This window comes from Zalophus californianus, chromosome 2 (assembly GCF_009762305.2).
Source record: "Zalophus californianus isolate mZalCal1 chromosome 2, mZalCal1.pri.v2, whole genome shotgun sequence".
Lineage (NCBI taxonomy): Eukaryota > Metazoa > Chordata > Mammalia > Carnivora > Otariidae > Zalophus > Zalophus californianus.
This window is the reverse complement of record NC_045596.1, coordinates 20,280,279-20,296,359: the sequence shown is the minus strand read 5'-3', so window position 1 is coordinate 20,296,359 and position 16,081 is coordinate 20,280,279. Positions and strand designations below refer to the sequence as shown.

General features: G+C 40.6%; 1 protein-coding gene across 4 annotated transcripts in view; it reads right to left on the bottom strand.

Moving 5' to 3' along the window:
- The window catches only part of PI4K2B (phosphatidylinositol 4-kinase type 2 beta), a 28,538-nt gene extending 25,001 nt beyond the window's left edge, over positions 1-3,537 (bottom strand). For all 4 annotated transcript variants that reach the window (XR_003520755.1, XM_027598774.2, XM_027598776.2 and 1 more), the window contains exon 1: positions 3,044-3,537. Coding sequence is in view for 3 of the 4 variants with exons in the window: in XM_027598774.2 (XP_027454575.1) it covers positions 3,044-3,353 (310 nt within the window). In the remaining variant the exon portion in view is untranslated. The remainder of the gene's footprint in view (positions 1-3,043) is intronic.
- Between the last annotated feature and the right edge of the window lie 12,544 nt (positions 3,538-16,081).

The following is a 16,081-nucleotide window of genomic DNA, read 5'->3' as shown; positions in this document are numbered from 1 at the left end:
GAACTGTCAAGACACACAGGGCATCTACTCTTCTCATATCTTCCTCTAAATTCAGCCAGCTTATCAGTGTCTAGAATACGGATCCAGCAATACTGATAGCACCATCCATTAGAATTTTCTTCTTTTAAAATGGGTTTCAGGGAAGTTACAAGAAATGCTCCTATGAAACTCATCACTTTTATTACAAAGATACTATTCATCATATAGTCTCTTCTCCAAAAGATACAAGACAGGTTTTCCTTTGTCTGTTTTGATTCAAATAACTAGTTTAACTTTATGGGCACACTGATTGTGCTCCTCTCAAGTTGCCTCCTCAGGAACTTTAAAGAACAGATTTTTGGGCTGCCTGCATCAAGCGTCTCCTGTGCATTTTGTATACTCCTATTCCAACCACCATCTTATTTTTTTCATCACCTTATTTCCCACTCACATCTTTCTTCCTTACTTCTAAATGATGTTATTTTGTTCACACATTTATAAGGCACCATGAATCATTAAAAGGTTTATACATACACACTTCCTTTTACTTTGGTAGTTCTTTGTGTGTTCTAACACCATTCTCTAATAGTAGGCTCTCCAACAAAACTGTTAAGTGCTCCTGGTTTGTATTAACTGGGACCTTGAGAAACCACTTCATTTCTCTGTGCTTCCTTAAAATGAGAGTAACAAATAGTAGTCACTTCATGGGATTGGTTATGAATTAATATAAGTGAAGCTCATAGAACTCTGCCCTACATATACTGCTACATAGGTATTATCATCTTTATTACTCTCCAGCTCACTGAGTAAAATGACAACTAGAACAAGGAATGCCACTAATCTTTCTACTTTGACACTGACCCAACAACACTATGTTTATGCTGGTTCTAGACTTTGTCAGTGTCTTGCTCAAGTGAAGGTTACAGACATTCTTCCACTGGCTAGAGTATGTAAAGCTATTTACATAAACAAAATAGTTAAGCATAAATGCATATGCATTAAGCATAAGATAAATAATGTTAATATCAATCTAAAGGTAGGAATTTCTTAGAACTAGAGAGGTGGCTCCATGGGAACTGGGTGGTAAAGGGCAAAGAAAGTTAATGGACTCATTAAAAAATAACTTAAAAATCTAGTTATATTACTCAAAAACTAACTTTTTAGGAGACTGGTTTGAAATTTTTAAAATACTTTTTACAATTCAAAAACTATTTTTAAATCCACAAGTAACAGTTATTTTATAATACTTGGGATCTACAGCAAAATGGAAAAATGCAGGACATAAAAAGAAGAACTAGGCTCAGTTCTGGCTTTACCACTTCCTGTATACTTGACTTTTGGCTCACCGCAGAAGTTCTATGACTGACTAGTCATTACAGTTTTATTCATTTTCAATCCTCACAACATGGATGAGGGTGAATAACAACCTGTTGTGCTGTTGTGAGAATTAATGAACTATACAAAAAGAGATCTTAGCAAACTGTAAACTGTGATACAAATAAATTATTACCATTTAAAAAGGGAGGAATTCTCTTTAGTAACCCATTTGTATTCTGAGTACTATATTCTATTCCACTGTTATTTTTTCTAGCCTTAATACTTTTTTCTTTTTTTTACAAAACCTCACTTTCACAGAATAAACACACTCAAGGTTTTAGGTTCTTTTAAAATCTAGCTACACAGGTAACTTGAGGGTAGAAAAAAGCAAGCTAGCCACACAGATCTTAGTTACTTTACAGAAGGGATTCTAGGTAATACTGAAACAAATTACGCAAGTAGGTGAATGTGGGTCTATTTGTGATCATCATGTTTGTTCTGTTCAATGTTATGCTGTCAGTGCACCTGTTAGCTAACATAATGGCATAATGCATGTCAGACCAGTGTGCTAAGGCTTTATTCATGAAACACGTGAAGGGGAAAGTTTGGTTCTCTGGGGCCTCTTCGATTTACCTGCCTGAGCGGATGTTTGAATGTAAGTTCAACTACAACTTGAATAATCTATTCTATCCCAAATTCCTTAAATTGTAGGAGCTCCATTACTGTACCGGTAGCAGGACATGTACAATCTAAAAACTCCAGGAAAACTAAGCAGCATTAATTAAAGTGACATTGTCTGTGGCTTTTCTTCAAGCCATCACATATGGAGTTCTACTACAGGCACAGTGCACATACCACCTCGCTTAAACCATCCCAACCACCAATAAACAGATGTTATCATAAGTTTATAAACTAGCCCATCTCATCTCCAGCTACGATTCATACAAGTCCACCCCATTTTACTATCAAAGTAGCCTACCTCGACTCAACCTGCCAAAAAACTTACTTTATCAACAAATACTCATGCTTGCAAGAGCATGCCTACACTTTTACTAGTTTTCAACATCATATCATATCAATTACCCTCTTTTCCACTTGAGGCTACCAGTCCACCTCTTATAGTATAAGAATAGAAATGACTCAAGAAAGAAAACTTTGCAAGAGAGTTGGCAGCTAGAGAAATTCAACTGCCTCTGTCCCCTCTGGCTAACGTCACAATAACATTAACCAGAAAAAGTTTTGAAAACGCGTCCCAATGGCACCTAGATATTCTTGCTGTGCATCTCTCTGCTGTCATCCATCTGCCTTGCAAATTCACAACCCAGGGAACTTTCCTGATAGTTCAGGGTTCTTAATCCAAACCTCAAGTCCAAACTTGAGCAAACTTACGTCATTTTACCGTGCTAAGTTTTTCTCCGTGTCTGATTTCAAAAGTTTAGGCTTAATCTTAGGGGAGGCCCCAAGGATCAGTCCCGTGACAACCACAGGCCTTCGGTGAAGTGGCCTATGCCCCCTGGAGAAGGTGCGAGGAAACGGGGGGAGCAGAGAGAAAGGCAAGGGGTCCAAGGTTCGACCGGCGACGCGCCCCCTGGCCGGTGCTCCGGATGGGAGGGTTGCCCGGCTGACTGCCTTTCCTCCCAGGCAAGTGCTGGTTGTGGGACAGAGATGGGACCCGGGAGGGGCTGGGCGGCGACGGCGACGCGCGCGCGGGGAGGGCTGCGGGGTGGTGGTAAGGGCCGGGTCGCACCTGCAACTCGGGGGCGTTTCCGTTTCGGGCGGGTCGGCGAGCTCCGGAGGACACTCACGCTCCGGGAGGGCCCGCTGGGCGCGTCCCAGGACGGGAGCAGCAGTTCCTTGTCTCCAGCCTCGCGAGGGGAGGCCGCGCCCTCCTCGCCCGCAGCCTCCACGACCCTGACGGCGCTCCCCGGGGCACCCTTAGGCGACTGAGCCCAGGCGATCCGAGGTAGCAGCGGCTCCCGCTCCTCGTCGTCCTCCTCTTCCAGGCTCCCGCCGCCGTCCGCCGACGCCAGCCGCCCGGGCTCGGAGGACTCCGCCATGGCCTGCCTCCGTCTGTGCCTTCCGCGTTGAGACCGGCTCAGAGAGGCGAGCTGCCCGGGTCTGGCCTCAGCATCGCGGGGGACCGCAGCCGCCGGGTCGGGTCGAGGACACCTCACAGGCGTACCACCCCGCTCCGTGCCAGCCGGGCGGTTGTCCCCGCGCAGCCGCCAGTCGCGCCCCACCTCCCGCCAACCCTGCGCCTGCGCGGAAGCGCGGGGGGGTGGGTGGGCGGGGCGCGGGGCGGGGCCGTCACCTGCAGCGGCTGGAGCGGGAAGATGAAAGGTGGGGTGGATGTCTGCGAGGAGCGCCTGGGTTAGCGTTAATTTACCTCAGCCCAGGAGCTCCCGTCCTACCTAAATCAGTCTCTCCTCCACTGCAGAATTCCTTCATAGAGTTTACCACAATTCATACCCACACATTTATTTCTGTGACTAACATTTGTTACCCCACTCCAGGCCCACCAGAGTAGAGACCTTGTCTCTTGTTCAGACATCCTGGACATCGGTTGTTTGTATATTGTCTCTTTTTTTCCCGGACTGATTTAGCGAGAAGTTTATCATTTAAAATTTTTTTTTCACAAAGCTGTCTTTGGGTTCCAATGATTTTCTGTTTTCTAGTTCATTGACTTTTGAGTTTTATTATCTCCTTCTTGCTACTTAATTTGTATCTGATTTCCTCTTCTTTTGCGAGCTGCTTAGAGTAGAAGAGTGTATTGATTTTGGACCTTTCTATTTTTAAAAACTATAACTATTTAAAGCTATGCTGGGTTGCCTGGGTGGCTCAGTCATCAAGCGTCTGCCTTCAGCTCAGGTCATGGTTGCAGGGTCCTGGGGTGGAGCCCCACATCGGGCTCCCTGCTCATCGGGAAGCCGGCTTCTCCCTCTCCCACTCCCCCTGCTTGTGTTCCTTTTCTTGCTATGTCTCTATCCGTCAAATAAATAAATAAAATCTTTAAAAAAAGAAAAGGCTATGCCTTTCCCTCTAAGCACTGCTTTATCTGCATTCACAATTTTTGCTATTGTGTTTTCGTTTTCATCATTTCAAAATAGTTTTTTATTTCCCTTATGCTTTCTTCTTAGACTCACTTCTTCGAGGTGTGTGTGTAATTTCCAAATATTTATGGGCTATTCTAGAAATTAGTATTTATTTCTAATTTAATTCTCTTGTGACCAGAGAAGATACACCAAGATTTAAACATTTTTCGAAATTTATTGAGATATTTCATAACCTAGTATATTACCTACATTAGTGAACAGTCTATGTGCTCTTTAAAAAGAATGTGTAGGGCGCCTGGGTGGCTCAGTTGGTTGAGCGACTGTCTTAGGCTCAGGTCATGATCCTGGAGTCCCAGGATCGAGTCCCACATCGGGCTCCCTGCTCAGTGGGGAGTCTGCTTCTCCCTCTGACCCTCCCCCCCATGCTCTCTCTATCTCATTCTCTATCTCAAATAAATAAATAAAATCTTTAAAAACATAAAAAAATAAAAAGAATGTGTATTCTGTGGCTGAGTGGGTCTATAACTATCAATTGTTTCTATAAATATCAATTCAGTATTGATAGTGTCATTCCCATCAGGTATATCCTTATGGATTTTTTAAAAAGATTTTATTTATTTGAGAGAGACAGAGGGAGAGAAGGGGGAGGAGCAGAGGGAGAGGGACAGGCAGACTCCAGGCTGAGCACAAGCCCCACGTGGGGCTCAATCCCAGGACTCTGAGATCATGACCTGAGCCAAAATCAAGAGTCAGATGCTTAACTGACTGAGCCACCCAGGCACCCCTATCCTTATGGATTTTTACATTTAGTTGTTCTATCACTCACTGTGATAAGGGTTACATTCTATGATTGTAGATTTGTCTATTTCTTCTTTTAGTTTTGTAAAGTTTTGCTTTATATATTTTTGAAGTTGTGTTATTAGGCGCATACACAGGATTTTTATGTCTTCAGTTGGGTTTTAATTTCTACCTGATGATTTGATTTGACCCTGTCCTTTCTTTCCTTCCTTCCTTCCTTCCTTTTATAATGAACAGTCCCTCCTTATCTCTCCTAATACTCCTGCCTTGAAGTCTATATTGTCTGATAGTAATATAACCACTCCACTTTTCTTAGGCTTACTGTTTGCCTGATAAATCTTTTTCCATCCTTTTCAATCAGTTTGTGTCTTTATGTGTGCATGTTTGTAAATATGTATCTCCTCTAATAGCTTATAGTTGGTTCTTGATTTTATTATTTACATTTAGTCTGATAATTTCTGCCTTTCAATTAGAGTTTTTAGTCTACTTACATTTAATGTAATACTAATGTGGTTGGATTTAGATTTACTGTCATTTGCAATCGTATTATATTTGTTTCATCCTTTTTTTGTTCTTCTCTTCCTCCTTTCTTGCTTTCTTTTGGGTTAATAAATATTTCTTCATATTTCATCTTAAATCCTCTATTGACCTTCTGCTAAATCTCTTTACAATAATTTTGAGTGCTTATTCTAGCACTTACTGTATACATCCTTAAATTATCTCAGTGTATATAGAGTTTATACTGTAGTACCTGATGTAAAATATAAGAACCTTGCAAAAGTGTTGTTCTATTTATCCCCCATACATTATGTTATTATTGTCACATATATTAGACCCACATATGTTTACATAAAGTGAATATATTTTGTCTTAAACATTTACATGTCTTATAAAGAAATTAAGAAACCAAGGTATAGTGTTTTATATTTACCCACATATTTACCATTTCCAGAGCTCTTTTCTCCCCCCAGCGCTCTCATGCCTTTCCAAAGATCTGAGTTTCCAACTAGTATAATTTCCCTTCCCTCTGAAGAATTTTTTTAAAGCATTTTTTGTAATAGAGATCTGCTGGTGATAAATTCTAAGTTTTCATTTATCTGAAATTATCTTTATTTCACCATCATTTAAAAAAATATACTTTCTCCAGATACAGAATTCTGGATTATGTTGTCCCCCCTGCTCCCCCTCCAAGTTCAAGTCTAAACATGTAATTTCATTGTCCTCTACGCTTCATTATTTCTGGATTCTGTCCCTCCACCGACCCACCCAGTTTGCACTGTCATTTTCTCTAGTTGCCTTTAAGATTTTTTTCTTTATCCTTGCTTTTTCAATAGCTTGAGCATGATGCTCTTGATATAAGTTTCTTTATATGTATCCTGCTTGAGTTTTCCTTGGGTTTCTTGGATCTGTAAATGTATATATTCCAACAAATTTGGAAAAATTTCAGCCATTATTTTTCCAAGCTTTTTCCTGTCCCATTCTGGGATTCCCATTATATATATGTTAGACTTTTTAATATTGTCCTAAAGGTAAATAGGACTCTGCTAATTTTTTTCAATAGGTTTATCTCTGTTTTTCAGATTATATAATTTCTCTTAATCTGTTTTTAAATTTGCCAACACTTCAGCCATTTCTTTTTTTCTTTTTTTTTTTTAAGATTCTATTTATTTATTTGACAGAGACAGAGACAGTGAGAGTAGGAACCCAAGCGGGGGAGTGGGAGAGGGAGAAGCAGGCTTCCTGCTGAGCAGGGAACCCAATGTGGAGCTTGATCCCGGGACCCTAGGATCATGACCCAAGCCGAAGGCAGACGCTTAATGACTGAGCCACACAGGCGCCCTCCTTCAGCTATTTCTAATTGACTGTTAAACCCACCTTGTGGGTGTATTTCAAATGTTGTACTTTTCAGTACTAGAATTTCCATTTGGCTCTTCTTTAAGAGTTTCTATATATCTGTTAACATTTTCCATCTGTTAGTTTATTATGACTATATATATTTTTAAGTCCTTGAATATATGTAAAGTGTTTGAAAATCTTTGCTAATTCTTACATCTGAATTATCTTAGAGTCAATTTCTATTGATTACTTTTTTTCTTGACTATGGGTCAAATTTTCCCATTTTTTTACATATTTGTTATTTTTTAAATTGTATATTGGATTTTGTGGATGATATATTGTAGAGCCTCTAGATTCTATTTTCTTCTGATGAGTGTTAATATATTCTAGTATGTAGTTAAGTAGTCTAGAGTCAAATTTCACCTGAAATTTTTGATCATTTCTTTCAGCAATCCTGATGTTGCTTTTTGCTGGGCTCCTTGGAGTCTCCCTCATGCAGAGTTCAGGAGTCAACCAAGAATTTGGGTAGGGTGTATGTGTAGATTTTGGAGCTCTTTCCCTCTGTTACTCCTTCCTTTTCAGGATTTCCCTTTTCAATTTCTAGCTGTTCTGGTAGCCAGACTCCATCCTTAAGCCATTAAGACTGTGGCTTTCTGATTGACTTCCAGGTGCCTTTCACAGTACAGACTGAGTAATCTCCCCACATGAAAAGATGTATAAGCACAAATCATACTTGTTGTATTTCAATTCTTTGAAGAGTGGCCATCCTTTCAATTACTGCCTGCCTGATTTTGATTTCTTTCCAGTATCTTCAAATAATTGTTTTTTTATTTTCCCCAAAGTTTAGCATTTTTATCCATAAAGGGGTTAGTCTGATATAACCTCCTTTGACATATTTTACTGGAACTGTATCCTTTAATGAGATAAATGGTACTATATTTTTGTCAGTAGTTTACGTGTTAGTACTGGACTATTACTTATTGCTTCATAAGGCAGGATTCAGCATGAGTTCTATTTGTAGTTTTAGTTTTTATAGACATAAATGCTGAGAAAATCTGTTCAAATAAAGAGATGAATATAGTTATTTTATAATAACTATGTCACTCAAATCTTTTTTATTTTTTATTTTTTTATTTTTTATTTTTAGATTTTATTTATTTGAGAGAGAGAGAATGAGTGAGAGAGAGCACACATGAGAAAGGGGAAGGTCAGAGGGAGAAGCAGACTCCCCGCCGAGCAGGGAGCCTGATGTGGGACTCGATCCTAGGACTCCAAGATCATGACCTGAGCCGAAGGCAGTCGCTTAACCAACTGAGCCACCCAGGTGTCCCTGTCACTCAAATCTTTGATCTTTCTTTCAAAATATGTGCTAAAAATCTCAGAGTATTTTATCTTATTACCAAAAATTCTTTTTATGATCAATCATCAGATACCTCATTTAGGTCCTCCTTTGAGTTTTTCACTTTCTCAGTTTCTTTCTTTTTTTAAAATTTTTTTTAAAGATTTTATTTATTTGACAGAGAGAGACACAGTGAGAGAGGGAACACAAGCAGGAGGAGTGGGAGAGGAAGCAGACTTCCCACGGAGCAGGGAGCCCGATGCGGGGCTCGATCCCAGGACCCCGGGATCATGACCTGAGCCGAAGGCAGATGCTTAATGACTGAGTCACCCAGGTGCCCCTAACTTTCTCAATTTCTGAGAAGTATATCAAAAAGGCTTTTAAAGATGTATCCAATTATTAATAATTGCACTGTAACTCACATCAAGGCACCTTTTTTTTAACTCAGAATTGGAAAAATAAAAATATTAACATTTTTATAGAACTTTTGCCAATACGATATTATTTGCTAAAATGCTTTTATCTTATCAAAACCTTGGAACTATAGGTTTTACTCATTCAGTGTATGTAAAACATCTAACTTAAAAGTTAATTGGTAAAGCCAGGCTGCAATAGATCAAAGCAGACTTCTAAAAATTCACATGAATATGGTAAAATATGTCCCTGTGTCAATATCTCAGTTTTGAAGTCTCTGTTACCTTCAGCATTTCTCACAGATATTTACTTTGTTTCCATGGCATATTCCCTTAGGGGGGGTTCATTTTTCGATAGTAGTAAGGTCTAGAAGAAGCAAGATCTTTAAATGAAATTTGTCACAATTCCCACAATCTCATTCTACAATATCTATGTATTCAGAACATCCTAACACAGGCCTAAATGCACCATGTCTAATGTCGCCATCTCCTTTAAAATGATGCTCCTTTAATAAGAAAATGCAGGAAGCATTGCTGCTATCTTACGGGGCCTTTGTTTAAGGAGGCTTTTCCAAAACCTGTATTTTAAATCTAATCTTTGTTGGGAGCCTCAGGTTTTTTATACCCTGAAGCAAGGAGGCTTTGGATGTTTCAGGATAGACATTCCTATACCAACTGGTATACCACAGTTCAATTCTGGCACTAACCATCCTGAGTTAGCAGAGATTCCACAAGCTAAGGGGTCAGTCCCCCATAAAACTGCCCTCATTTCAAATGCCAGCCTCATTTCAGGGGGCCCCTGGGCCACTTGCATTTATGACCAACTGTCTACAAATTTGGGGGATCCTATGACTCCCCCAGATTCTATAATTTGTAGAACAACACACAGAACTCTGCAAAGGGCTCAAGGTTCTTCCCCTCATGGAGATTATGAAGACATGGAACTTAAAAAGAAACAGGCAGTTACAATACAGTATGCTAAGTGCCATGTGGAGGCTACTATGAAGTCATGTAGGAGGGGCAAAGATCAGGATAGATGGTTAAGAAAGAGAATCCAGGAGTAGGGGAGAGACTTGGCTGGAGTAAAATCCCACCTGAAATTGCTGACATTTCTTTCAGCAATCCAGCTGTTGCCCTTTGCTGGGCAAATAGATGACAGGGGAGGCCCTCAGGGCAGATGACATTTAGTTTTGTTGTTGTCGTTGTTTTTAAGATTTTATTTATTTATTTGAGAGAGCGAGCATGAGTGAGGGAGAGGGGCAGAGGGGGGAGCAGACTCTCCACTGGGCTCCATGTGGGGCTCGATCCCAGGACCCTGGGATCATGACCTGAGCTGAAGGCAGATGCCCAACCGATTGAGCCACCCAGGTGCCCCAAGGGTGGATGACATTTAGAAGGAGACCTGGGGGCTGAAAAACAGCTGTTTGTGAAAAGAATGGGGGAAAGAGCAATCCTGGCATAAGAGGCAGCTTGAGCAAAGGCCCTGAGGAGTGCCCGTTGTGCATTAGGCACCAAAGAGAGAACAGAGTGGAGGTGTGGTGGTGGTGAGAGAGAGAAGCACGACACTGGGTTCAATAGGTAGTCTAGGGCTTCATTGTGTTGCCTTTCAATACAAATCTCATGCCAACATTTTCACCCTTTTACTGAAGGTCCTGACCACCCCTCCGCTCTCTCCAGGGTGGAGAATAACAAAAGATGAGATTAGAGACTTAGGGCATTTATGAAGCTGGGCTTTGTGAGTCTGAATAGAGCTTGGATTGAATTGGAAATCCAGTGAGTCCATAGCCCTCTCAAAAAGGGTAACAACTTTTGCTTAAAGGTATTTTAAGGATAGCTTAAAGGATTTTAAACAAAAGTTTGATTTTTCTAATAAGTGAACAAAACACATAACTCTAAGATACTGTTGAAGATTAATCTTAAGTACATATACATGCATTGAATGTTTTTGGAAATATACACAGAAGAATGATAACCGTGGTTGCCTCTGGAAAGGGAATGTGAGATTAGAGTTTGGGGCGGGCAGAAGATCTGCTTTTTTCTCTATACACGTGGCAGGACCGTGGGGGGCTTGTTGCTACTGGTTGGGCTCCATCAGCAACCTTCTTTCCTCCAAGGCACCCCAGTCTAAGTAGAAAACCATACTTACTAAGCAAACACAGATTCAAAACGTCCTAGTTCCTCCATTCATTCATTCAACAAAAACTTATTCCCCTACTGGGTGACAGGTGCTATTCTAGTGCTAGAGTGAGAGGAGTGAACCCATCTCTGGTCTCAAGAAGCTCCCATTCTCATGGGGGAGATAAACAATAACAAATAATGAAGAGGATTTAGCATATAAAATTATAACACATGCTATGAAAAAGGACAATGCAGGAAAGGGAATACAGAATGATGGTGGTATGAATGGGTAGGTGCTATCTCACATAAGGTAGTTGTAGTGGGTTTAATGGTGGTTCCCCCAAAAGATATGTCCACATCAAATCCGTGGAACCTGTGAATATTATTTTATTTGGAAAAAGGGTCTTTGCAAATGTGATTAAGTTAAGAATCTTAGGATGAGATCATCACAACAAACGTGATTAAGTTAAGAATCTTGGGGTGAGATGATCTTGGTTGGCTTTAAATCTAATGACAAGTGTATTATAAAAGAAAGGCAGAGGGAGGTTTGAGAGAGAAGACACATGGGAACAGATGCGAAGATGAGGCACAGATTGGAGTGATGTGGCCACAAGCCAGGGAAGCCAAGGGATGCCAATAGCCACAATAAACCAGTACAATAGTCAAGCACTCCAGGAGAATCTTGATGGAATTGAGTGTGATAGTGATAGCTATTAGGTTAGCTGGGAGACTGTTTCAAATACACCAAATTCTTTCTATATGGAAATTCTGAGAAAAAAAAAGGAAGAGATTCTGGAGCTTCTACTTTTGTATACCTTTTCACACCATTTGCATTTTTTTAACCAAAAAATTACATTCAAAATGATTTTAGTGCATTACAAAGTTTTTATAGCAATGGGAAAAAAAAACAAGAACTATTTGACTGAGGTGAAAGCTTTAATTAGATGTGATTTTAAAGGTCGTGGTTCAACTGCTGTAAGTACAGAAAACAGAGAACACTACTGTTTGAGTAAATCTGATAATAGCCACTAGATTGATAATCTGTTTTTGGCTTTGTTGATCTAGCTGCAGTGAACTTTTGCTTCATAGGGAATCTATTATTACGTTGAGAAAACACAGAGATTTTCTAGATGAGCCCTTCAATCTGTATTCTGCTTCACTTCAATATTTACATGTGTATGTTGTGATTTGAATACAGATATATTTAAGAAAAACTTAACTCCCAGTTTCCTGTCATTTCCAAAATTTATCTTATACTAAAATTGGATCTTGCTTTAAGCAGAATGTGTTCTCAAAAACTTATGTACAAATAAAATGCTGCTTTAGTGCAGTATTAATGAAGGCTACAGTTTTTGAAAATCAGCTACTATTCCATGTACTTTGAATTTTTAGCATATGCACCCTCACAGCAACTTATAGAGGCAGGGGTTCTTATTATCCCCACTCTACCAGTAGAAAAACTAAGGCATATAAAGTTTAAGTAATCTGTCCCAGATCACCCAGACATAAGTGACAGAGTTAACACCGAATACAGGGGTCTGGCTTCATCTTCTTAAGCCACTCTATTATGCAGCCTCTCTTCACTTAGGATACCAGTGGAAAGTTCCTTCAGAATCATAATTCTGATCACTGTCACTAATTTCTAATGCTATCCCGTTGCTCGTCAAAACACAAACACAAAAACAAACTAACAATTTACTATGGTATGTAATTCCTCCCAAACACTGGGCTCTAGTCTCTGACATAAGCCTTATGTTTTACCTCATCCCAGCTACAGCTCTCCTCAACTTCTCCCTCTCTCTAGAATCAGTTATTTCATGTCTCTGTGCCTATCCTTGCTGTCAGGATATCCTTACCCTCTTCTTCACTTGATCCACATCTACCTGGCATGTAAATCCTAGGCATGTCAATTCCTTTGGAATACTGTCCCCACCAGTTTCCTAAACAGAGATCATCATGTCTCTGCCTTGTATTCTCCCCAAACCCTCGCTCTGACCTCTGATGGAGCCCTCTCCCACTGAAGTTGGATTATGTCCCTATTCAAAGGTGCCATGAAGATGTGAGCCCCTTGCAAAGAGAGATACGTTGTTCTCTTCTCCATAGTTCTCTCTCTCTCCTCCTCTAGTTTCCAGTAGGAGAGTGACAAGAACATAGTGTGTGCTTGACAAAAGTTTTGGAAATTAATGAACAAATGAATGAATGAGTAAAATTATATTTAAAAGAATTCTGTAAATGAATTTTGTAGTAGAAGCCATCACCCCCAACTCCTCTTTGGTGGCATTGATAGCCGCTCTCCAAATATCACCAAGACAATTTGTGTTGGAGGTTCCCAAGAGCACCCCCAGGTTTGATGATTCACTAGGAGGACTCACAGGGCTCAGTATATAATCATACTCATCATGACTTATTATAGTGAAAGGATACAAAGCAGAATCAAGAAAGGAAAAAGATACATGGGACAAAGTCCCGAGGAAAGCAGGCACTCATTTCCAAGAGCTCCCTCCTTGTGATATCACACAGGACTCTCATACCTTCTCCAAACTATAAGTATGACAACATTTTTGAAATATTGTCTCTGAGGGAACCTCATTAGAGACTCAGTACCCAGGGTTTTTATTGGGGCTGGTCATATAGGCACCCTCTGCCTAGCATCTATCAAAACTCCAGATCCCTAGAAGCAAAGCAAGTGTTCAGCATAAACCATATTGTTTCTGCAAGCAGTTTGGGTACAGTGAATCACTCTTACCAGGAATGGTGGGAACTCTCCCAAAATCCAAGTTCTCAGATGTCAGCCAAGGGCCATGATGACCTTTTCAGAGATGATCACAACTACCAAACGAGAAGAGGAGCTCCTGCAGGGAACGATACAGCTCAGCAAGAAAAGAGGGAGGGGGTTGGTCAGCCCCGTGCTCCTGAATGAACAAAAAGGATACAAGCCTAGTTCCTCAGGGACGAACTCAGAAGGGAGTTAAGAAAAGAGTTGTCAGATTAGCTTTTCCAAAATCCTGGTTTGGGATAGGGATGGGGATTGGTTCACGGGGTGCATAGCTGTGGTGGTTGTTAAAAATTCATGTCCTTCATTAAAATGCACTGGTACTTCCTGTTTGTGCAACTTATATTAAGAAAAATTTAAAATATTTTATAACTGTATAGATGTAGACAACTCAAATTTTGTTTTTTCATTTCAGCAGAGAAAAAGCTAAAATCCCCAAGTGCCAGTTTAATTGCATTCAGCCTTCTCTCTGCGTATCTTTGTGTGTCTTCTCCTCTTCTTATAAGAATACCAGTCATTAGATTGAGGGCCTTGCCTAATCCAGTATGACCTTATCTTAACTAATTATATCCGCAAAGACCCTATTTCCAAATAAGGTCACATTCTGAGGTTTTGAGTGGACATGAATTTTGGAGATGGGAGGGTTGAGGGGAGCTATGCAATCCACTATAAACTGCCATCACAGTAACTTGCACCTGTTATTATCAGAATGAAGTTTCCCCCATCAAAGCCTTGGTATGTGTATTAGTACAGCTTTACAAAAAAGGAAGACATTAACAAATCTAAAAAGTAGTCACAAAACAGAGTGAGCAAAGGCAAAACTGCTTCCGGTATGTGACCAGATTTATGCTTTTTTCCTTGGATGAAAAGACCATGATTCTAAACTTCACAATGAAAGCTCTTTGTTGAAGGAAACCTGCCAGAAAATTTGCCTCTGAAACACCATGAGCCAAATTTGGTTCCATTCATTTTTTGGGACATCTCGAATGCTCTCCGAGCTTCCTCACACAGTGCTCCCCTCACTGAGTGTGTGACAGGCCCACCTGCTGGGATCCAGGTGCAATCAAAGGCTAAGGAGGGAACAGGATGCATATGCCCGTAAACATATCCAAACCTGTCCAAGCCATCCATGAAGATGCCCCACCTATGCTAAATGACCTCCAGCCACCCTCTTCTAGAAGCTGCTCCTCTGCTAGGCTTTCTCATTAAGCAGGCCTCAGAATAAAGGACAAGTTTATTTGTTTGAGAAAGCTCTGGCCATTTGGAAATGGTCACTCTCGGCTCTGAGGAAATCCTTGAGAGTGGCTGCGTAGTCATTTCTGCTCCCAGTTAGACTTCTGGAGCCTGGCATCGATTAACAAAGAAACTTACGTGCTGATACTATTTTTAACTTTGACCTTAGAGTTTGTATTGTTGGCCAATGAATTAGATGCAAAAGAAGCTCAGAAGTACAATGCAATCATTTGTGTCCCACAAGAAGTTTTCAAATGACATATTAAGCTATTAAGAAATTAGCATAGGCTAAATGTGTTCTGCCAAAATTCATATGGTGGTATCTAATCCCTAATGTGATGGTATTTGGAGGTGAGGCCTTTGAGAGGTAATTAGGTCATAAGGGCGGAGCTCTCATTAAAGGATTTAGTATTCTTACAAAAAAATATCCCTGAGAGCTCCGGGGTCCCCTTTCACCACATGGGGACACAACAAAAATGGCCTCCCATGGCCCCTTTCACCACATGAGGACACAACAAAAAGATGGCCACCTATGAATTAGGAAACGGGCTTTCACCACATGCCAGATCCACTAATTGGACTTCCCAGCCTCCTGAAGTGTGAGAAATAAATTTCTATTGTTTATAAACCACCCAGCATATATTTCTGTTACAGCAGCCCAAATGGACTAAGACAGTCATTGTCAACATGGACAGCACTTTCCTAATGATTTAATCTATCCATCCCTCCATCCACCCACCCTTTACCCTGTTGATTCTACTTTTGAAATTCCTCCTAAGTCATCAACTTCTCTTTCCCTTCATCACTCCCAGCCCCGTCCAAACCATCATCATCTCTGTCTTGACCACTCCAATAGTCTCTTAACTAGACTCGTATTTCTACTCTAGCCCCCCAAATAGTTAAGATGTCATGGAAAGCAAAAACAGAAATCCCAAAGCAAACTGGTTTCAAAGAAATTCATTATCTTGCAAAGGAGGAAGGCCAGCAAGTGAGCAAGTTTGGGAGCTGGTTGACTCAGAGACTCATCACTGTCGCCAGAGACCCGGGTTCTTTACCATTTTAGCTCGTGCTTAGTTTGTTGGCTTTACTCTCAGCCTGCCACCCTTATGGGTGAAAATGGCTATGCAGCTGTTGTAAGCAGCTTCAAACCCAGACATGGCCATATCCAGAAGCAGGAAGAGACTGTCCCCTAGTGCATTCCTACAAGTGAAAATACCTTTCC